Consider the following 22,750-nt stretch of genomic DNA (forward strand, 5'->3'; position numbering starts at 1 on the left):
CCCCAAATCAGTCCAACTTACTGTCTCCACGTTTCTGTCTCCTCTCTCATGTCTTTGTGTGACTCCTTGGAATCAGTTTCTTGTTAATTAACAAAACACAGGAAAATAAATACAATTAGCCTTGCTGCATCACAATGAAAACTTATAAGAAGCCGATGAACAACATATGCAAATAGTGTTTCCTCCAAAAACAAATACATTAATAATACACGTTGACACTTTTTGTTGCCTGCAGTGTATCAATTCCCAGAACAAGTTTTGAAGCAATGAAGTGCACACAGCACAGCAGCCTAGCTTCAATCATGTGGAAAAACTATCATACTTTATTAACTATAGGTTTTTAAAGAGGGAGTAATGCAATCAAAGTGGCAATCTAAATTAATTTGAAGTAATGGGCATAAATAAAAAACTAATATCAAAGGAATAATAAGCCTGCTAATAAGTAAAAGATGCCTTAAAGCCAATTTATGGCGAGTCATCTAATATTTAGGTATATGAGTGAAGCTTGATTATGAATAGTGTTTTCAGAGCCTCTGCAGTTTAATTTACCCTCAAGCACATTCACACTGTAAATGCCAGGCTTAATTTATTATAAAAGTTTACTTTTTCGTATATCTTATGGAAAGACCATAATCATAACAAGAGATAATTAATGCCATTGGGGCTCTGCTATGATTTGAAACACTAATAGGTAAAGGCAAGAAATATTGTGTTCACAATACACTAATGTAACAAACCAGACGGACTCCTTGAAATTTAATTTTGGGTTTTATTGCAAGTATTTACATACACAGTGGAAAGGCTAATTAACACTGTATTTACCGTTTCCTCTTGGCATTTAAAAAAAAACAGTGCACACTTTTTTCTTTTTATTCTCCCATTCAGTCATTCAGAGCAAGGCACAGATATTCATTAAACTAGAAAAACACCCACAGCAAATTATTAGTCGTTACACATTGCTGCCTATAAAAAAAAAATAGCTTTAAAAAAAAAAATCAGTAAGAAATGTTCACACGTTAAAATTTTACTAACTAGTCGACTATTAACTGGGACAAATTAACTGTTGCATATTCTGCGTAGCTTATTAATATTGCATGGGAACATCTCTAATCAATTTATGACATGAGACAGCGTGTGTTTGTGAACCATAAATACAGTCTGGACTAAAAGGATAATAAATATCTAGTTAGAAAAACAAAACTGAGAGGAATGTCATACATGACATATTATGTATACATGGGGAAAAAAAAGAAAACAGATATTTGGTCACAACAATCTAAAAGCACTGACATGAGAAGACAACCTGACAACTTGTTTAATGCACTCTGTCTATATTTTCTTTAACATTAGAAGAAGCTAACGTTACAGCCCTTTAGCTACATTTTGAATATTTAACAACTCCGAGCCATTTAGTCGATTTTAGTACTAGAGCTCAAAATAAGTTTTGCAGCGATGTACATCTTCACAAATGCTTCAACGGTACTACTTTCAATATCTAAAAAATTTGCAGTGTAGAGTTATGAAGGGAGTGCTCCTATGAAGTGTATAAGGAATACATATTTTACCCGAGGAATATTTTAGTGTACTTCAAAAATGATCAACGCTTGATTGTAGGTGTTCTCACTATTCTGGTTACATGTCCTCTCAACTAGAGGAATGGTACAATATAGCTGTAGTAAAGCAGTTTGGGACACTACACGACCTGTGAGAGGTGGAAACGCATTAGACTTTTGGTGGTAGGGTATTAACGCCGGTTTGGCACACGGGTCCTTTGTGGCGCCAGGTGTGGCCAACTGACTACTGCTGTACGGCAACTTCTCTCGGGTAGGATTCAGCTCCTGCGACCGTCTGCACTGTCAAAGTTGTGTCAGACGAAGGTTTGCACCGGGGTGATGGAGCGTGTGGGGGAGCCCGCACGCTCAGAGGAAGAGGAGGCTGAGCGATTGGTCACCTCGCGCTGTAACTCGTCCACCCTCTTTTGCAGCTCCGCCCGCTTCGCCAGCAGCTCCTTGTGGCGCTGATGAACAGGTTCCTGGCAAAAAAGACAAAGAAAACAATGTGTTGAGTTCAACAGCTAAAATGGAGCATGTATGGAGTGCAAACAATTACCCTTAAAAACACTGAAGGCAAGCAAAGACCTCATACCTGAGGTCTCATGCGAGGGTTCCAGCGGATGTAGTAGCCAACCCAGAGCTCCAGGTGGCGTAAGCTGACTACGGGGAACAGCACATGGTTGGAGTAGTTCACATACAAAGGATTGGTAAACTCCTCCAGCTGGCTATTTATATATGACCACAACGACACCGTCCTCTTGGGAATCTCCTGTAAAATAAAAAAAAAGGTGTGGCTGTCATGACACCAAATGCACAACGAACCTCCAAACCAGTGACAAACGTTCCACTCGGTCCTGTGCTCGACTTTAAAATGTCTCATTTTTGCAACGGTAAAATGAAATGCCGTGAGAAATGCTGTTACCTCCTTCAACCTCTGCTGTTCGCTGTTGGACAAGAAGGTCCCAAACAGGCAGCTGTAGAGGTGGTCCAGGATGGTTACCAGGAAGTATTCGTTAAACTCAAACGCTGCAGGAAACTTCAATAAAAACAGCTTCATTAGTGTCCATGAAACACCGTGTTATTCTGAGGATTTTTTCTTTTCTTCCACATATCAGCACCAGCTATTGCCTACCTGGCGAGTCAACTGCCAGACACAGTCGATGAACTGAATGAAAACAGGTGAGCGGTCTGCGTCTGTGTGGTTCTTGTCGCCATGACCGACACGCTTAAAGAAGAGGAAAAGCACAATTGGTGATGGGACTGAAACGGCCACTCACGTGGTCTCCCCAAACGTGATGAGTGCATGAAAACGTGTTTACCAGCTGGAAGCGGTGACCAAAGCTGAGCCACTCTTTCTCAAGCAGCACCTCGAAGCCGCGGACGGTGCGGTAGTAACCGTCTAGCATGAGCATGGCCAAGGAGGTGAGCTGGCCCGTGCGGTCCCAACCATCGCTACAGTGCACCACCACTGATGTTTTCCCAGACTCCACCTTGTCTGCAATGCGCAGCGCTCCTGCCAGGATCAGCTACAAACACACACAAACAATGTGGACAAGAGCCTGGGAGTTGGCTCATTGCTTTCCAAGTTTGCAATCACTGTGATGCGTCAGTATGCTCACCTTGATGTGCTCAAGCCAATGAGTGGACTCCAGGTTGGAGAGCCAGTGGGAGTCCTCAATGTTGGGGTAGACCACGTCCTTCAGCTTCCGGAGGGACTCTCTCATCACGTGGATATTGTGAATATCCAAGAACACCAGCTCAGCATTCTGATACGCATCCTCGCTTTCATAACCACCGCCTTTCATCTGAAGAGAAAAAAAGTGGAGACAGTGTTGGTGATGAGATGGTTCATCCACTTAACAATGGAGAGCACGAGTTTCCTTTTTTAAACACATGTAATAAACCTTGTTCGCAGCAGCGTTGACGCTAGGCCTTGCATCAAAGATGAAGAGTTTATGTGACTGAGCATTAGCGTCCATGATCGCCTGGAGGTACTTCTCGTCCTCTTTGCTGCGCTTCCCGTTCACCCCGACCATGGGCTGACTGCAGCGCGTCACTGTTGCCTGGCTCTCTGGATGGATCCACGATAACACCTACACACAACGTACGTACGACCGAATAAGACCACAGACAGTCCGACAATCCAGCTGCACAGGAGAGGAACATTTAGATCCATACGGAAGGCCGCTCACTCACAGGCATCCTTCCCTTGGCTCGAAAGGCAGCTACTCTCTTCAGCTCTTCGTCTGGTATGTTGACAGGCACCGCCAGAGTCGATGGGTAAGTGTCACAAACCTCGTAATGGTCGTTTACTTTCGTTATCCTCCAGCTTTCATTGGGTATACCCTTTAAAAAAAACAAAAAAACAACAACACACGAGCAACCGATGTAATAGGCTTCCTGTAACATTGAGCCAAGCATCTGACTTTGTGTTGTTTTATTTAAATACCTGTCTTTTGTATTCCGAGAGAGCGTCATACACCTTCCATCCGTTCTCGGGGAAGACTTGCCCATATTCATAGGCGTATATTTGCTGTGGAGAGCGGGAGAGAAGTTCATCCACCAATAGACAGTGCAGAGCAGAGCAGAGCTACAGCGACAGAGACAGTGTGGCCTACAATCACTCACCAGCCCGTTGGAAACAGGAAACGCAAATTTGACCAGCACTTCAAAAATGGACTTCCTCAGTGTGTCCTCCATTTGCTTGTGAGCAAATCGTAGATTACGCATATCCTGCAGAGAGGCAAAGAAGCAAGTCATGGTCAACAGCTGTATGTTTGCATGATACTGTGGACATGGAGCGTGTTCATACCCTCACTCTTTCTTAACCACTATGATTTCTGTCAGTGTTGTTGTTAGCAGGGATGAGAGGAGGATCACCCTCTATGCCTTAACCTGTGCACTGTATAACTGTCATCTACTGTGTTGTCTTAGCTCTACAACCTGTAGTTATTCCAGAACATTTCCACCTTACTCACCTTACAAACCAGCCCGTAGGACACGTCACCACGGTTTGATGCACTTCCAATCTTTTCCACACGACTCACCACCCCAAGGGGCAGGTCCAGCACAAATGATGGCTCCTAGAAGCCAACAAACACATTTAACAAAAACAGAATGATTCTTTAAAATGCTGCGCTTTAAGGGCTTTTGTGAAAATCCATAAAGCATACCCTGTCCATGCACCTGAAGAAAAGTCTGTAGTTAGTAACTATCACTGTTCCCCTCAGTGCTCCAATGAAAGGACAGAAATAGGTCACATCTTGGGCTATAAAATAAAACAAGAAAAAAGATTTAGCCATTATATCGAATATATTACAAAATCCTTTTCCTTTATGCATGAGAGCTATCGTGATTGCAGCACAGAGATAACGTACCCATGTCTTGCACAGTTTCATTTGGAAGTAACTGCGGCTCTTCTTTGTCTGAATCTCTCAGCACCTGGTGGAAAGATTCCATACAAATTAGAGCTGAAAGTGGAGCAGCCTCTTGATCTGAACCCATGCCATATGCTGAGTAATCATATTAATTATTATGTTGCGTAGCGTGTAACGCATTGAGATGGCATACCTTGGCAGTAGTTTTGGGCTTAACCTGAAAGCGGTGCAGAAAAGAGGACTGTCACGCTTCAGTCACTGTCATTAGTAAATAATGAAGCAGCAGGATGTCAGTGAACTATGTGCAGGCGACTCACCCTGAACTCTGGCGAGAGCTCCGCAGAGGCGGCCACAGACTCGGAGGACATGGCAAAGGGTGGCTTGGCCTGGCCAGACCGGTCAGAGCGAGAGGTGGAAGTACTGGTGAGAGACAAAAACCACAAGTGATGAAATACTGGAAATATTTTCAGTCTCAGTGTGGCAGAACCACAACCTCGTCTCAGTTTCGGCACACATCAAAGTGTGCCGAAACCAATATTGGATTAAATAAACTGGCCAACTAGCAAAAAGGATTGAACTAATATTATAATGTTATATTTTCCTACTTGGGGATTTTAAGTTGTTAGTCAGACTGAATTAGTATGAGTCACCTAGGGCTCTAGGAAATAGTGACAGTGTATTCTAGACTGTTATATCTTCTGATGATTATTTTCTTACATTTTTTACATCTCACAGTACAAATGAGTTTTCAACCTTCTCATTAAAAGTCATAATAGCCGATAATGTACAACCAGTCATCAGTCGTTTCATGGCAGTTTGTTCACCACAACCTACACGATCTGTGGTGTAACGGTCACGCCTGAAGGGTTAATGTCACAAACAGTGCATCAGGATTACACATGCTAGTTTACGTTTTAACACACACACGAAGCATTCTGTTACTTTCAAAACTTTTAGCTACGGTTAGCTTAGACAGCGAAGTGTTGTGGTGGGTTCAGCTACCTGGACAATGAATCAACACTTGGCTGTCGGGAAGAGGAGCGCTTCGAGCCCAAACTGTCGATGCTCCCACTCTTCTCCATGTTCCTCCTGCTTCAAGTGTTTGGATGCCTGGCGGTGTGTACGCGACGGAGATCTGTCTGTCCACCGAAGAATGCGTTTAAATCCCCACTCGGAGTACAGTAAATCCCCCCCAACAAAAGGAAGCTGCCATGTTTTCCCAGCAGCCTCCCAATCCCTGACACAAGGAAGCGATTGTTGAACGGAGCGCCCCCTGGCGGCTTGTTGTGTGATGCCTTCACTGCTCTTTGGACTTTTTTGTTGTGTACAACCGTTCAACTCGTTCTGAAACGGCTGTAACAGACGTTTGGTGGGGTATATTTCAAAAGGAATACCACAGATTGCTGTGCATTTAAAAAGTGCATAATATAATATTTTTTAACTATTTGAGGAAAAACATCATACGTGCACATACTTTGCTTTGGACATCTTTGCACATTCTCCAAGTTTCCTCTTCCATAAATGCCACATTGGTAACTTCATTGTTTTAGTTTTAGTTTTCTACTTGCAGCTGCTGGAATAATTTAACAAAGACAGCACTCACTGCAACTTAGTTCAATGTTGCTTCATTCCTGAACATTTATATGTTATTGATATTAAAATAATAAATGTTGAATGTGAGCAATTAAACATGGTAAACGACTATCCCAACATTTTTAACAATAAAGAATATAATTACACACATTGTTGTCAATCATATTCATGTTGAACATAGGTAATTATTGTTTTTTAGTATTTGAATGTTAGCCCTCTATCTGCGACAGTCCATATTTTGAATATGAGGTTTGCTTCTAGACTAAAAGCAGACACCATGAAATCAAAACTTGCCCCTCAGATGACATTAGAGAATTAGAAATTATGTGATTCTAATTTTGTGGATGTGTAGAATAATTTGTATTATATACAAAATTTCCAAAATATGATTCTGAACTACAGTCCTTATAAATATATTGTACCATGTTGAAGTCATTTCATTTTTTACGGCTCATAAGTTTGATTTATATAAAACCCATTATGTTAGAGCTGTATCAAAAGTAGATAACATTGGGGAAAAGTGTGAATAACTTGAAAAACATACAGTCAGGTCCATAAGTATTTGGACTGTGACACAATGTTTCTCATTTTGCTTATTTACCCCAATGGATTTGAAATGAATAAGTCAATGTGTGGTTGAAGTGTAGACTTTCAGCTTTAATTCAATGTCCAAAACTAAAAAATCACAATGACCATTTAGGAATTACAACCATTTCTACAGTCATCCCCATTTTCAGAGGCTCAAAAGTAATTGGACAAAAATAATAATAATAATTGTGAATATAATCATTATTTTTAATACTTGGAGGAAAATCCTTTGCAGTCAATGATTGCCTGAAGTCTGGCACCCATAGACTTCACCAAAATGGTGAGTTTCCTCCCTAGAGATGCTTTGCCAGACCTTTTACTGCAGCCTTCTTCAGCTGCTGCTTGTTTGAGGGTCTTTCTGCCTTCAGTTTTATCTTAAGTAAGTGAAAAGCTGCTCACTTGGGTTGAGATCAGGTGACTAACTTGACCATTGAATAATTCCTTTGCTATTCCTTTGCCATAAGAAGCTCTTGGGTTGTTTTTACAGCATGTTTTAGGTCATAATCCATCTGCACTGTGAAGTGCCATCCAATCAGTTTTGAAGAATTAGGCTTAATCTGAACAGATAGTTTAGCCTCAAACACCTCAGAACTCATCCTGTTGCTTCCATCAGCTGTGATATCATCAATGAACACCAGTGACCCTGTTCCATTGGCAGCCATACATGCCCATCCAAAGCACTGCCTCCATCATGTTAAACAGATGATGTGGAATGCTTTGGATCATGAGCCGTTTCTTTCCTTCTCCACACTTTTCTCTTCCCATCATTCTGGTACAAGTTCATCTTGGTTTCATCTGTCCAAAGAATCTTTTTCTGAAACTGGTCAGGCTTTTCCAGATGTTTTCTGGCAAAGTCTAATGAGGCCTTCCTGTTCTTCAGTGTTATCAGTGGTTTGCACCTTGTTGTAATTAGATTCATGAAGGCGTCTCTTGATTGTTGACTTTAACAATGGAACGCCTACCTCCTCCAGAGTGTTCTTGACTTCAGTAGATGTTATGAAGGGAATTTTCTTCACCATGGTACGCCAATTTATTTAACCTAATAATGGCCTCCTTCACTTGCATTGACATCTTTTTGGTCTGCATGCTGAGAGTTCCAAGGACCAACTGCAAATATAACATTTTTAATCCTATTGTTGGCCTCATTTGTCATGAAATAGTGACAGAATAGGCCACATCTGGCCATGAAACTGTTTGTCAGACAATTGTCCAATTACTTTTGAGCCTCTGAAAATGTGGGTGGCTGTAATTCCTAAACGGTCATTGTGATCTTTTTGTTTTAGACATTGAATTAAAGCTGAAAGTCTACACTTCAACCACACATTGACTGATTAGTTTCAAATCCATTGGGGTTGTGTAAATAAGCAAAATTTGAAAAATTGAATCACAGTCCAAATACTTGGACCTGACTGTAGCTCTGATAAAAAAAAATAAAACATTCTCCACAATGACATCCATTTTTCTAAAATAAATTCCTGCGAGGCATTTTAAACACAGCCATAAAGTTGTTTATTGAAATCAATATTTAAAAAAAAAAAAAATATGCAGAAAGAAGCAGATGTTGAATCTAACATATTCAGTCCTCACCAACTCATTTATATACAACATTTTATGTGTTGAATGTACAAATACTAATGCATTTGAGTACAGAATGTATCTAAATGCCATCTATCATTCTTGGGACAGAGGGCAACAGTAGGGCGGAGACCAAAGAGATGAGACAGGAAAAAATAAAATAAAATGAATAGACGGTCCTTTACTTTACATATTTCTCCATAAATTTCTTGTGGAACTCAGAGCGAAGTGTGTCATTGACAAAGCGTTTCTCCTTCCGTGCATCGTCGACTCCTTTGGCGCAATTCTTGAAAACGACATCATCATCCCACCTAGAAAGATATTGACAAATGAAATGTTGATTGTTAAAGGAAAGTATAAGGGAACTTCTTTCTTCAAGTGCAACACTCACGTTGTGCATGTATATCTGTGTTTGTAAGATACCTTCTCTTTACTCTGAAGGTATTCTGAGTCTGGGTTATCTGCTGCTGCTGCTGCTGTTGTTGCTGCTGCTGCTGCCCTGCCAAATTGATCAATGGATTGCCACTCAGGATATTCTCCATGCGAATCCTCTCCTCCTCTGCCTTCTGCTCCCGCTCCTAAGATGGGAGAAGAAACAAAGTCACTAAATGAGGCATTTGCCTCCTCTCCAACAAAACCCATGTCTTATTTTGCCATCTGCCAGGTTCAAACACGTCAGTCTGAAATGATAGTTTACTTTGCGTTCTTGCTCTTCAGCCCGCTCCTTCTTGATCTTCTCCAGTTCTGCCAGAAGAGCTGCAGTGTCGTCGTCATCACTGTCGTCGTCAGAGTCCTCGTCCTCATCATCCTATAAACAACCGAGCAACATTGGTGAGGGAGGGAGCTTAATGAGTGCTAATCACCCCCAAGTGTGCAGTGCCAGCCCTTACATCAGTCAGAGGGTCGTCAGCGTCAAGGTTGGCTGCTGGGATCTGATCCAGTCTGGGCCTCTTTGAAGATGATGACGAAGATGATGACGATGTGGTGTGCTCTGGAAAATTAGTGATTCATGGGTTTAAACTATTGGTCAGAAATATTAACTAAAGAACATGTTTAACAAGTCCCTACGGACAAACCAACCTCTTGGTCCCCTTTCTCTGATCTTTTCACGTGCAACTACACGCTCCCTCTCCTCCAGCTCCCTGCGGAAGTCACGAGCACGAACCTCCTCTGGGTTATCCTGGGTAGGTTGCCTTATGACGGGAGAACATTTTATCAAGACAAAAAAACAAACATCTTTTGATTGCAGCATACATCCACCTTCAGAGTGAGTGGACAGAAGGTGCAGCATGGAACAGTTCAGAAAGTCTCTCACTGGATGCAAATCTGTGCAACTCAGCAACACACTGATTACAACCCAAGACTCAATTCCACTCATGCTTGCTTAACTGACCTGTATTTGATCTTGGTGTGACCTGGAAGATCTCGACTGGAGTACTGCTTAGATAGGGCACTCAAATCCCCTCCTCCTTCTCCTTTACCTCTCCCTCCTCTTGCTGGCTCGAACGTTGGTCTGGCAGCTGTAGTCATCTTTGATGGCTCTGCTGTAGTAGCACATGAAAGGAGAACAAACTTCAACTGAAAACCAAGTGATGTTCAGAACAATGCACACCAACAACATCATCTTTTATGCTACTCTAAGTGTCTTAACCTAAGAGTGAGGACATACATTGTCAACGAGCTAAGAATCAACCATCCACATCTTGTCTGCAGGGGAAGTGTACAATATCTTATAAATGAACGTAGAGGTAATATGGTTGTGTTAATATAGTTGTACATAGTAAAAGCATTTATAATTCATAATGGTTGAAAGAAACTGAATGAGCTAAGTTAGTGAAATGACCAATTTCACAATTTTACATTCAAAGTCATTTGTTAATTCGTCAAACACGTTTTAACTGATAATATTAAAAAGGTTAACACCTAGGCGGCTGTCTTTGAGAACCATATAGTCTCTGTTTTCAGGCAAATAAGTCGTTTACTAGTTATTGAAAAAATACAGAAAACAAGCTAGCTAGTTAGCCAGTGCAGCTAACTAATAAGTTGCTAGCATGCTAGCCTGATCTGACAACGCTGTTGAGGACGAAAACAGTGCTATTTAACCTCACCTGCCTAATGTGTACCGTCAGACACGAACTATTTAAATAAGGTGTTTTATCTAAATAAAACTAAAATTCAAATTATCGACATTTAAGCAATTTTTCTAGAGAAATAACACTTACGTTGCTGCTAGCACACGACAAAAAGAAGACCAGGCACAACGTGTGACGTCACTTCCTGTAGAAATATGGCGGAAACCATGGAGTGAAAAAGATGCATTCATGAACACGCGGGAATTAGAAGACACTAAGAAATCTACCTACTAAATCTTCATATTTTATTTAGACATATTTGTCTAAATATTATTTAAAAACAACTGTTGCTGTGATTGGAGAATAGAAGTCTTACTGAACAAATATTCTACAGTTTCTGAGTGTTTCATACACTAAGAACAAGGGAAGTGCCTTTATATAAATGTGCAGCGTTGTAGTATGAATATATCAGATGCATCAAAACATATGATCAAAATGAAACTTGCCTTTGATTTGTAGTAATATGAATGCCCTGAAAGTCACATATCATGTTTTGGCTGCATTGCATCCATAATGGCCAGATTTTCAAGATTGCATTGTGGTAATATGTCATTATAATGTGCAAGCTATACAATGCTGAAGTAGTAGGCATATGAGTCTTATAATATCAATTCTTGAAGGCCAGTTTTTAAAAACTAAAATGGACATACATGACACTGTAAGCAACCAAGCCAAAATGGCCACAGAAAAACAAGCCTGTTAGTAAAGTCCCCAAGAGGAAATTTGTCTTGCAGCAGGGTGAAACACAGAACACACATACCTGAACATTAAAGACATGTCACACACACCATGATACATGTAATATTACAATTTTTATTTTGCTGTGTAGTCACAATACTTATAGAACAGTCTCCAATTTGATAGTAACAAAAAGATACATTTTGGTTTTAAAACTTAATGAAATTTCCTCTTTCACTTTGTCCCTTTTATATGGAATGTGTTTTGACGACACAAAATGCAGTTAAGGACAGAATGTACCCTCCTGTTTTCTTCTGCCACAATTTTCATTGAGCAATACACCTACAGCTACTATACATCTTGTGTTGATAATGTGCAGTAGGAATTTTTACTGGAGATAACATTGGCTGAGGTTCAAGGAGGCAAACCAACAGAGGAAGCTCTGCTGGATTCCTCAAATATTTTGTCTCTAAAAGGTCTTGTTTGACATTGTCAGGTGGAAATGTTTCAACAGGAGACAAAGCATCAAAGAAGGGATGACACAATGCTGAATTTATCCAGCTACCTGTGTCTGTGTGTGCAAGTTAGTGTGAGAGGAAAAAAGATAATGTGTGCTAGTTCTATTGACTTTTTAACTATGCCCTTTTCACGACATGCTTAAGGGATATGTTCCCCCAAATGATAAGTACAGAATGTTCTCACTAACCTCTGTATTGAGCCATGCCGATAATTTTGGCAGCAGGTTTTTTATATATTATGTTATTTTTAACAACAGATACTGTGAGTAATCCACAGACCAAACTACGAACATTTCAGTTAATTATAATGTCAAAAATTTGGCGGTTTGCCTGTTTTAATTTCTCTGGAAAAGTTGCACATTTCTGATTAGATACAATAGAACAGCTGAGTAGATTACATTCTATGTAGCTTCAGATCAGATCTTTCATGATTCCCAGCAGCCCCCCCCAACTGGAACGGCCTGTTTGTGAAGGAACATCTTTCTTTGGAGCCAAGAGGAAACAACACTAAAAAGGTTTCTTATGAAATTTCTTCAGTTAATGAGCTGCAGGGTTTCATTTCTGGCCACATTTACAGTACAGCATACAAAAAAGAAAAACACAACTAAGCACTATATTGTTGGTTTAAAAAGGTCGTCTCACACTGTAACATTTCAAGAAACATGGAATTACAAAAACAATGTCACCTGTCGGCCCACTCCTTGATTTTCATGGAAACCAACCCACCCACCCACTCGATCAACCTGCATAGCAGCATCCACTTTCACACTATCAGTGGATGGAATCTGAAACAACAGAAGGGGGGGGGGGGGGGGGGGGGGGCGCTCAGGTTGAAAATCTCCATACCTGCTCGCCTGTATGAGACAGGAGACCCGGAGGAAGCTCGACACCACTCTGCTCTGACAGCGCTGACCTCAACAGGTGAGAGCACAATTTGGTGCAAGAATGGGCTGCACACTAGTTCTGTTTTATTTTTATTTCCACTGGCTATGCAGGGGTAAGGGCTCATTACGGAGCCAGAGTTGCTTTAATTTCCTATGCATAATGGATTTGACCTGGTTAATTGGTGCTGGCACATCTCCTGCGAGATTCATCACAGGAGATTAAAACGCTAAGTGCAGGTCAAAATGTTAAGTGGAGCTCAAAGAGAATACGGACCAGATGCCCGGTGTGACAGGACATGCACTGTAAACACAGGGCGGGTTCAGATCCTCAGCAAATATGGAGACTAATATGAAGAACAACATTATTACAATCTGTCAGGATGACTTTTACTCCAGTAGAACATTTTTCAACTGGTTTCATTTTAACAAATGTGGTGGGCTTTAGTGTAAATATGTAATTTCAATGTTTATCAATGCTCCTTAATTCAGATTCAATGGACCATAGTTGTTCAGAATGGTTAGTACGCTCATAAATAATAAACGCTTCAATGTCATGTTTACATCCTGAGTGAGTTGTGCTGCAGAATGCAGTGTAACTGGTTGTGTATGAAGTCAGGAAAAAGGGTTAAACAGAGGCAGATATAATATATTACACTTTTGTACACTGCTATTACTGTTTTGTTTTATTTCTATGGAAACTTAAAAACTAACCTAGAAAAAATGTGAACATTTTATCATTAAATACTTTGATCAGGTTGAACATCTGAAAGAAACACCAGCATCATGTCAAAGGGTAAATCACACTTCAATCAAACATTTCAACCTTTTTTTAAGAGTAACAGTGTTATGCATGTATTGTTGGTACTCAGTTCTGACAGAAAGTGTGTGTGTGTGTGTTGTAGAAGTTAACAGAAACACGGTGTTTCAATCCATCAGAGTGCGGACTGCACTGAAAAATGATGGCTGTTGGATCCAGAAATCCATGCAGGAGCAAGACAAAGCGAGGTACTCTCAGAAATCAAGATGCAACATTCAAAACAAATAATTTAATTAAATTTAAAAAACAGCTACAAATCTAAATCTGATGCTATCTTTCTTTCCTGCATTTTACTGCATTTACCAATTGTTACTATATCACAAGCACGGACTGTCTTGAGTGGTGCAACAAAGATGCAGCAAATCCACGACAGCTTCTTCTGTCTTGCAGGGTGGACCATGCTGTGGAGACCGGACCCTCTTCAGTCACGCACTCATACGTCCTGTCCACAGCCAAGAAATTTGAGTGAGTATCAGAGACATGTACAGTAGGTACGCACATCCCAAAAAAAACTTCAACAGGAACTGGATCAAAAAATCTAAAAAGGCGAGGATTAAACAAGAGATCCGCACACTGTATCAGAAGCTCACAGAAATATGAATTGAGATCTATATCTCTCAGAACTACAGAGCAATACGCCTGACGAAGATCTTTGTTCCATCGAAACGTTGAATAGTTGAAATAGCTGAGAGCGTTTAACACAGTGTGCGGAGCTTCTTCGAGCTGTCGACACTGCATTCAAAACAACAAGAGAAATGAAAGCAGTAAAAACATTTTGTACTAACTGTCAATCCATCCGTACTAATGCAATACCTCGGTTTGGCCAGAAGATGCCGCCATTTTTAATAGTATGAAGTGTTTCAAAGCAGTGAACACCAGAGCTTCAGAAAGCTTCGTTTCAACCATCACTAGTGAATGTATGAGATCTTCTGCATGTCATTAACAAACTAGTTTATTTGGGGTTGACCATTCTAATAAAGAAAAAACATTGTGATATTTAAACAGGAGTCCTGCAGTCTGCAACATCTTAAACTGAAATTCAGTGTCAGTGCATTAAAAAAAAGTATAAAGGCTTCAGTGATAAAGCACCATCTGTAATATTTACATACATAAAGATTAACTGAGCCCTGGGCAGTTCTGCTCCGTCCATACAGACCAGTGCTTTAGTTGCTTGATGAAGCATTGATCTGAATACAATTACTACTTGAGTATTCCCACTCAAGGCACACAGGAACTGCTTTACAGCTGCATGTTTGCCCTTCAATATCTTTCGGCTAATAAACATAGTAAGAACATAAATCACAATTTGAGCTGTAAAAATATGTTACCAGCCATCAATTTTTAGTGATCAAGTGCATCAAATACTAATCTCAGTGTTTTGCTCAGCATAAAAAAGTGAGGATTATTTTCTGTAACGTGGCTTTCAATAATCATAGTCATATTCATTTACTTTGTTTCAATAGATCGTGTATTGTAGCCAGCTGTACCTATTGCACTCACATTACATCACCTGACTTGAACACGTACATGAGACACACACACACACACACACACACACACACACACACACACACACACACACACACACACACACACACACACACACACACACACACACACACACCTAAAACCCCCTTTAGTAACCTGTTAATCTTATGGACAGATCTGTGATGCAAAAATATTTATAAATACATTTATTTTCTCCCTAAGATCACCTGATAATAAAAAATGGGCCAAGTACATTCAGAATACTCAAGCAAAGGAATGATATAATTCACAAATGAATTAGCTTCTATCAGTATTAAAAAAACATTGTTACCCCTCCGTTCTCTGTTTGTTTCGCAGCAGCGTGAAACACCAGAAGGAGGAAATCACTTAGGAACAAGTTTTATGTGTATTGCATCTTTTTTGCAATATTCTGCATGGATACTGGACCATAATCAATAATGCCAGATCTCAACATCTTTTTAAGTTTTCACAATGGCTCCTTTAAATACGTCTCAAACAAGATAACATTTGACAATGTCTCCAAGCTTTAAATCTGCCCTTTTAACGTGTTCAGAACAACGAGGGTATCTGTTCTCATGCTTTAATATGTCAGCTGAACACACATTAAACCACTTTGATCAGTCCAGAACAGAGTTAGCTTGCTAGCTCACAGCGCTCACCTCGCAGGCTAATCCAGTGCTTACTCCACTAAAATAGAAATCAAGCATAACTTACTGTCCGTATTCTTGAGCTTGAGTTCATTTGTCGTACAGCAGGAGTTCTTTTGACTCATGAAGAAACATCCACACGTCATGGCCTTGACTTTAACATGACTTTTCTGTCTCCGCTTGTTTCATTTGAATGATTTTTAGAGGCCTGAAGAGGTGAAAGTAACCGATATGTTACAAGAAATAAACAATGATTAGAGAATCTCCCTGATTTGGTCTTTCTTGTTCCATTAAAAAAACATTTGACTCCTTTAGATTTATCTTGGGGACCCCCATAGTGCACAATACTCAAGCTAGAGTGTACCCCCATTCAGTATTTCCAATGACAGAACTACACAAGTTTTGTTAAATTATGCAGTCACTCTCCTTCCTTCAAAAAGTACAGATTGCTGAGTCATGAGTCAGTAGGAGGGTCCAGCTGCTGTGAGGTCTCCTACATTGTGCACTCCCTGTGCTGATGTGGACAAGGAGGGTCCAGCTGCCGGGCACATACTGTGCGATGCCATTAAATGACCCTCGTCAATGGCAAAGTGGTTCAACGGGTAGATGCCACATTTCCTGTAACCTTCCTTCACAATCCTTACACCCTCCTCCTCCTTTGCTACCTGATACGTCCCTTTAAACACGCCCGAGAACTCCTTCTTGCTGACTGCGAAGTGAGTATCGGTGGCGCAACCGTCACCTACGAGTGCTGCAAAACGGTCCTTCAGGAGAACAAAGAGACCACAGTCGAGCGGCTGCAGGATGTGGGAGCAATGAGGCGGAAGGCACAGAAGGACGACGTCCTCGCTACGAGCTGTTTCCACCACCTCGAGGTTTAGGGGAGACTTGTGACTGTCGAAAATCAGCAGCAGCGGACGGCCCTTCGGTGCGTGCAGGAGGAAGTGCTTGAGGAACCATTTCTTGAAAAGGTCAGAGTTGACATACCCTGAGTCTGACCATCCATAGAGGGCATTCGGAGGCCCTTGAGTCTTGTAACATACTCCCCCTGGGTAGGCCTTTGAGTAGATAATAAATGGGGGAATTTCCTCTCCAGCTGCGCTAAAGCAAGCCAGGACGGAGATGTGGTCCCTCGAGCCTGGCGTTGGCTTGTAGCCCAGACTGGCAGATTTGGGGAGAATCATCCTCTTCCTGCCCAGCTGAAATCCTGTCTCATTGCAGTTGAAGATTTGATGAGGCTTGTCTCTGAGCCCGCGAGCATCCATGACAGTGCTCAGCAAATGTAAAAACTGATCCACTGCTTCTTTTCTCACACACGTTGTCCTCCCACGGACAGTGTTGTCCGCTGGCTGAATGGTGATGTTCTTTTCTTGACGTTTTCGGAAATTGAGCCACCAGGTCTGGCCCAGTTTAGAAAATGCCACCCTCCGATGCTGCCGCTTATAAATGGACGAAGCAAAGGACACCAGCTGTTGCTTGGTCAGTGGGAAACCATGCTTGGACATGTATAAAGAGAACTCCACCAACTGCTCCTCGTCTGCAGATGTTATGAGCTGAGCCGGCCCGCTGCGACTCCCTGGTGTCACCCGTCCACTGACTCTGTCCCCCAGCGACGATTTAGGGACTCCGAACTCTTTGGCGGCCTGTCTCACCGTACACCTTCCCGACTTCACCTCGATCAGCGCACGTTCCATGGCCTCCTCGGTCCATTTCTTCTTCTTCTTCCTGCCGACTTTGTCAAGATGATTCCTTGATGGCATTTCTTTCTGGGATGGCACAGGAAACACAAGCATGAATAACACATTCAACAAATATGATACACACAATCAGCCTACTTATGTAATTATCTTACAAAAAACTATAAACTATTTTTTAATAACCTTAATGGTAAAGGGGATTACATTCCTTCCTTATTTTGATCCAAGTCTAATTTACAGCATCGCTGTCCCAACTGCTAATGCTTACAAGTACAATGCTCAAGAACCAGAGCAAAATAATCTCCAACCAACATTAATAATAATACATTTTATTTGTATCGCACTTTACATTTAAAAAAAAAAAAAAAAAAATCTCAAAGTGCTACAGGCTAAAACAGGGCAGAATAAAATCACAGAAAAAGACACAGTAAAAAGAATCACATAGCTAAACAGAAAAGGCCTTCTAAGCAGTGAACATTGTAGTTCACCGCTTAGATGGATGCACAAGGCTGAAGTTTGGATTCACTAATTAAAGGGGAATATAAATGAACTTAAGTTATACTACTCCTCAGCCGATTATCTGTTGTAACAGTACATCACTTTAAATTGCCATGCATTAACAGCCGTGTGATGGGCTCTTTGTTGATAGACCTCTAGTCAACCTATGAAGGCATTAAAAGGAGTCACAGTGCTCCTCTTTGTCCATCCAGAATACACGACCTGCTCTCAATCAAAAAACAGTTCAACCAGCATTACACCCCGTTCATATGTGAAAACAAAAAATGCATTTTATTGATGCACTTTCTACATCCAGACCACATAAGTCAAGGTGTAGATGTAAAATACCTGACTAGTCAAGTTTGAATTTGATTAACATGGTGTAAGAAGGCGTTTATAAGATTTATTATTGCAAAAATAATGAGATTCTACAGTTTTCATTTCTCTACCTAGAACACATACGACCTAATGGGTTTTTAAACTGTCTCTATGCTTCCCACATTAATCTACTGCAGACGTACTTGCATTTTGGTAGTTATTTCAAATCGGAAAATTAGTGATGTAACACCAGCCGAGAAATATTAGATATGATGACGTTTCCTTCGCGTGTTAGTAGCTAACTTCTCTAATTAACTAACTAACTAACTAACTGCAGGTTCCTGTCATTTGACATTACTTAGGTACTGACTAAGACTAAGTAATACTGTAGTTGAACTATCTGTCACAAAGCACCTTCTCCGTAGGTAAACTTGTTGGAATACCAACTGACTTACTGGTCTTGGGGTGTTTTAGTTAGTGGGGGACTCGTCCTGTGTTGGTTGTGTGACGTCGCGAACCGTTACGTTACAGTTATAAACTAGCTTACGTTACAATAGTGTGAAGCCTGGAGGTTTTTGAGACAAAATTGCGCTTAAAATTACAAACCAAGTGGCAGTGTTTAGTCTACTGTTGCCGCAACATGTCGCTCGCAGAAAGTTTAAATTAGGCGGCTATGTTTAGGAAGAACCGCACACTTCCCTTACTAGCATTATCGCCTAGCATCACAAGCCCGAGGAAGAAATCCGGAACTTAAGGGACGATGTCTTCAAAATAAAGGTTCTAAGTTCCGGTTACAAAAATAAGTGTCCAATTGTACGGATTTCAGATACAATCAATGCATTGCATCACAATGCAGATGCATTTAAAAACAGCAATCAAATAAAGAACCACACATTTTTTTTTTTTTTTCCCACAAATTATCTCTCTAAAATGGTTGTATTTTTCTCTCTTGCAAGGTTGGTTTTGAATATTTTTTAGTTTAACATCCTCTTACCTATTTAGATATAGAGCATTTGATATAAAAATATCTATATACCTTTCCGTGCCAGATTAAGAGAAATCTTTATCTATTACCATTTCAATGACAACACCCTACAAATGTATTTGAATAATTAGTTCCACTCACTTAATAATTAATTAAAAGGTCCACAAGCTTTATTTTCAGTGTGTTCAGGTAGACCATGACCTTACAATCTATCAAAAGTTACATCATTATCAAGATGTTTTGCTACCACAAGCATAATTGATCCAGTTCAATTGTGTGTGTATCTCGCCTATTACCAGCAATGTCAACAGATGAGATACACAAACTAGGACCAAATTGCCTAATTCCTGTAACTAGATCACATTCCTTGCTCAAGAAAACAGCTCCATCTCCTCACTTCAGTGCAACATGTTTGGTGATATTTACATGATTAGTAAACATTGTGTTGACATTTAAAGCTATTTGTCAGTTTTACTTCATCAATGTAGCTTCCTCCTCTTTCTCCTGTGTGATTTGTTATGCCCATCCAGTAATGCAGGTCGGACTTTTTGCACAACATTTTTTTTATGTGAAGGTTATAGATTAACCTGTCACTTATATAAAAGAAAAATGAGTGATATTATGAAACTGCCACGCCTCGTACATCTTATCACCCCTCACTGATAAGGTTTTATCTTTTGACACTTTATTCATAAGAAAGTTTACGTTATCTGACGTGTTATTGTACATTTAAATTATCCCTTACTTTTCATCATCTCAATATGGAGTATTTGGCTTTGATGTCAATTTTGCATTTAGTTCTCTCCATCTGAAGGGTATGGATGTTCTGAATTTTAATTGAAAATAGACTGTGCAAACAATGAGAAACCACAAATGCAAACTTGTTTTCAGGTTTGCATTATTATTTAAAGTTAAGTCTGAACATTTAGAACCAAAAATATTGAATGTTTGTGCCAGATGTATATGTTTGTTATTTTCTGCTCTATGTTTTAGCAATTCATCTAATCAGGCAAATGGTGAAGTTATTCCTCCCCAAGAAGATGCTCAGCCTGAGGGGTCAACAGTGGAGACCACAGATGATGCAAAGTTAGTATGAGAGTATCTCTACATTGAGTGTAACTGCTGAGTCAAGGGATTTTTGTTCATATGTCTTTTCTGCATAGCTGGGAATAAGTAACTCCCTCTGTTACAGGCCCCAAGCACCCACAGAAGAACATATCCAGAAGGATGAGGCACATCCAGAAGAAACAGTTGCCAACACAACTGCAGAAAACAAGGAAGAATATGCTGCAGTTTACCAGTCAAATATTGAACAAAATGGTGGGGCTGTTGACGCCTCAGCAGAAGTTCATGTTGCAGATCAAATCCCAAATGGTGAACCACAGCCAGTTTCTTCAACAGAGGAAAATCCAGAGGCAGTGTCTCCTGTGGAGCCAGTTGAGCAAACAGTTGCCAACACAAGTGCCGAAAACAAGGGAGAAGAAACTGATAAAACAGTTGACCAGTCAAACGTAGACCACAGTAAGGCCAAGGTCTCAGCGGATGCTCACATGGAAGATCCGGTTGCAGAAATCTCTATTGTTCCTGCAGTCGAACTGAAACCCAAAGAAGAACCTGAAACCAAAACAGAGCCAGCAAATGCAACACAACTGGAAGATGCAGGAGTACAATCAATTGTGCAGCCTGCAGAGGGAAGTTGTGAGAAAAGTCCTCCAGAACAGGTTGCAGAAGAAATTGTAGAAGCTGTAGCTGAGGTTGCTGTGGAGTCATCATCTGACGTGAGTGGCGTGGTTAATGCAACACCCGTAAAAGAGGTTGCTCTCCAAGACAGTGTTGAAGCTGTAACTGAGGTTGTGACAAAGACTTCATCGGGCACGAGTGACGTGGTTCATGCAACTCCTGGAAAAGAAGCTGCTCTACAAATAAGTGTGGAACCAGTCCCTGATTTATTGGCAGAATCTGAATCCGAACGGCCCAAACCACCTGCTACTGAAACTGCTACAGAGGGGAATTGTGAGAAAGGTCCTCCAGAACAGGCTGCTGTGGAAAGTGTTGAAGCTGTAGCTGAAGTTGCTGTGGAGTCATCACCTGAGACACCTGACGTGACTGGTGCAGCAGGAGAGAATACTGCTCTCCAAGTGAGTGTGGACCCAGTCCCTGACTTAGTGGCAGATACTGCATCTGAATCTCGAACCAAAGCTGCTGCTGAAACTACAGTTAAACCTGAAGAGTCTACAGTCGAGTCTGCAACCTCCGCAGAGCCAGTTTTGAAGACTGGAGCTGAAGAGGTAGTTACGGGTGAAGTCCAGCCTGTTGAAAACCCTGTTGTCGAGCAAAGTGTTGAGCCAACACCTGAGAGAGCAGCAGATCATGTGGTGGAGCTGACCATCAAGGATGCTGTTGAACCTGTAACATCTTCAGATGCTGAAGCTGCTCAGGATAAGTTCTCCTGCAGACTTATTGAACTGTCGGAAGCGTTAGATGTGGAGCCACTGACAACTGAAGCTGCTCCTGAGCCTCTGAAGGATCCCAAACCATCCCACACTGAGGAGACCAAGCTGAACCAACACTCTGATGATACCAATACGTAAGTAAGCTCTTATAGAAATTTACCACAGCACATATTTTCTGGTTTTCATGTTTTCACTTCTTTATTGTTTGCTTATGGCTATTTTTTGTAGCTGTGACGTGTCTCAAAAGTCCAAGGAGGACCCACAATCCACACAAACTCCGGATAAGCCCAGGTAATGTCTCAAAATGTAGAAATTCAGACATTGTCTAAGTTATGATACGTACGCAAAGTTCATACACAAAGGTTAACATTGATTATAATCTTTTTTAACACTTTCTCTCCACAGCTCGAAAAGCAATGTTTGTTCATTCTGTGAGAAAATAATGGATGGAAATGTCAAGATCTACCTCAGTGAACCTGTGGTGACCTGCCACCCTGACTGTCTGAAGGTTTGTTCTGCTGCTTACAAATCAAATGGTACATGTCTATTATTGAGTGACGGGCTATTGTCATTGCATATTGTTAATATTGAGTATGTTTTTGCAGTGTGGTGTGTGTGCAAAGGCCCTGGGAGATTTGATGACCGCCATGTTCTTGCATGACCAAGTGATTCAATGCGGTGGCTGCTTTGCAGAAGCTCTCGAGACCAAAGCCTAACTGGGATGAATATGTCACACTAGAAGACTCAAAGCGTACTGCAATTAACGTGCTGTTCGGACAGAAGACCTCACTGCTTTTGCCCTAACTCTGTACTCTGTCCTGAAAGTTTTTTTTCGAACATTATGTATTGTAAGAATTCTTCTACGAAAAGAATTGGCAGCATACTATATCTGGTAGTAATTGCCAAATATGCTTACATGATATACAAT

At 40.9% G+C, this 22,750-nt stretch overlaps 4 protein-coding genes across 5 annotated transcripts; 1 reads left to right on the forward strand and 3 right to left on the reverse strand.

Annotated features, from left to right (window-relative positions):
* Nucleotides 1-755: 755 nt before the first annotated feature.
* Nucleotides 756-6,158, reverse strand: mtmr2 (myotubularin related protein 2). The gene is made up of 16 exons (XM_068716303.1): nucleotides 5,933-6,158; nucleotides 5,248-5,350; nucleotides 5,124-5,147; nucleotides 4,931-4,994; nucleotides 4,727-4,821; nucleotides 4,532-4,636; nucleotides 4,182-4,286; nucleotides 4,003-4,086; nucleotides 3,750-3,899; nucleotides 3,458-3,646; nucleotides 3,173-3,358; nucleotides 2,873-3,079; nucleotides 2,686-2,778; nucleotides 2,476-2,589; nucleotides 2,146-2,322; nucleotides 756-2,032 (listed from the first exon to the last, which is right to left on the reverse strand). Exons 1-16 carry the CDS (start codon nucleotides 6,010-6,012, stop codon nucleotides 1,868-1,870), a joined length of 1,941 nt encoding a protein of 646 aa, XP_068572404.1. The 5' UTR covers nucleotides 6,013-6,158; the 3' UTR covers nucleotides 756-1,867.
* Nucleotides 6,159-8,564: 2,406 nt separating this feature from the next.
* cwc15 (CWC15 spliceosome associated protein homolog) lies at nucleotides 8,565-10,980 on the reverse strand. Its single transcript, XM_068716577.1, has 7 exons — nucleotides 10,909-10,980; nucleotides 10,080-10,230; nucleotides 9,767-9,879; nucleotides 9,577-9,677; nucleotides 9,384-9,494; nucleotides 9,110-9,264; nucleotides 8,565-8,997 (listed from the first exon to the last, which is right to left on the reverse strand). The coding sequence occupies exons 2-7, from the start codon at nucleotides 10,214-10,216 to the stop codon at nucleotides 8,868-8,870; spliced, it is 747 nt and encodes a 248-aa protein (XP_068572678.1). The 5' UTR covers nucleotides 10,217-10,230; nucleotides 10,909-10,980; the 3' UTR covers nucleotides 8,565-8,867.
* A 1,911-nt stretch (nucleotides 10,981-12,891) lies between these two features.
* Nucleotides 12,892-19,106, reverse strand: si:rp71-1d10.8 (uncharacterized). 2 transcript variants are annotated; one of them, XR_011103448.1, is made up of 3 exons: nucleotides 18,840-19,106; nucleotides 15,939-17,637; nucleotides 12,892-14,157 (listed from the first exon to the last, which is right to left on the reverse strand). XR_011103448.1 is itself a non-coding variant. In XM_068716306.1 (2 exons), the coding sequence occupies exon 2, from the start codon at nucleotides 17,629-17,631 to the stop codon at nucleotides 16,333-16,335; it is 1,299 nt and encodes a 432-aa protein (XP_068572407.1). In that variant the 5' UTR covers nucleotides 17,632-17,637; nucleotides 18,840-19,106; the 3' UTR covers nucleotides 14,204-16,332. The 2 variants fall into 2 exon arrangements, 1 of the variants encoding a protein (XP_068572407.1); XM_068716306.1 differs by lacking the exon at nucleotides 12,892-14,157 and having other exon boundaries at nucleotides 14,204-17,637.
* si:dkey-125i10.3 (enolase-phosphatase E1) lies at nucleotides 17,683-22,701 on the forward strand. The gene is made up of 6 exons (XM_068716304.1): nucleotides 17,683-17,710; nucleotides 20,363-20,455; nucleotides 20,562-21,956; nucleotides 22,051-22,113; nucleotides 22,228-22,330; nucleotides 22,428-22,701. Exons 1-6 carry the CDS (start codon nucleotides 17,685-17,687, stop codon nucleotides 22,536-22,538), a joined length of 1,791 nt encoding a protein of 596 aa, XP_068572405.1. The 5' UTR covers nucleotides 17,683-17,684; the 3' UTR covers nucleotides 22,539-22,701.
* Nucleotides 22,702-22,750: the final 49 nt, after the last annotated feature.

The sequence above is a fragment of the Cebidichthys violaceus genome, unplaced genomic scaffold, assembly GCF_023349555.1.
Source record: "Cebidichthys violaceus isolate CVI_PGR_0920_01 unplaced genomic scaffold, fCebVio1.0.p SCAF_20, whole genome shotgun sequence".
Lineage (NCBI taxonomy): Eukaryota > Metazoa > Chordata > Actinopteri > Perciformes > Stichaeidae > Cebidichthys > Cebidichthys violaceus.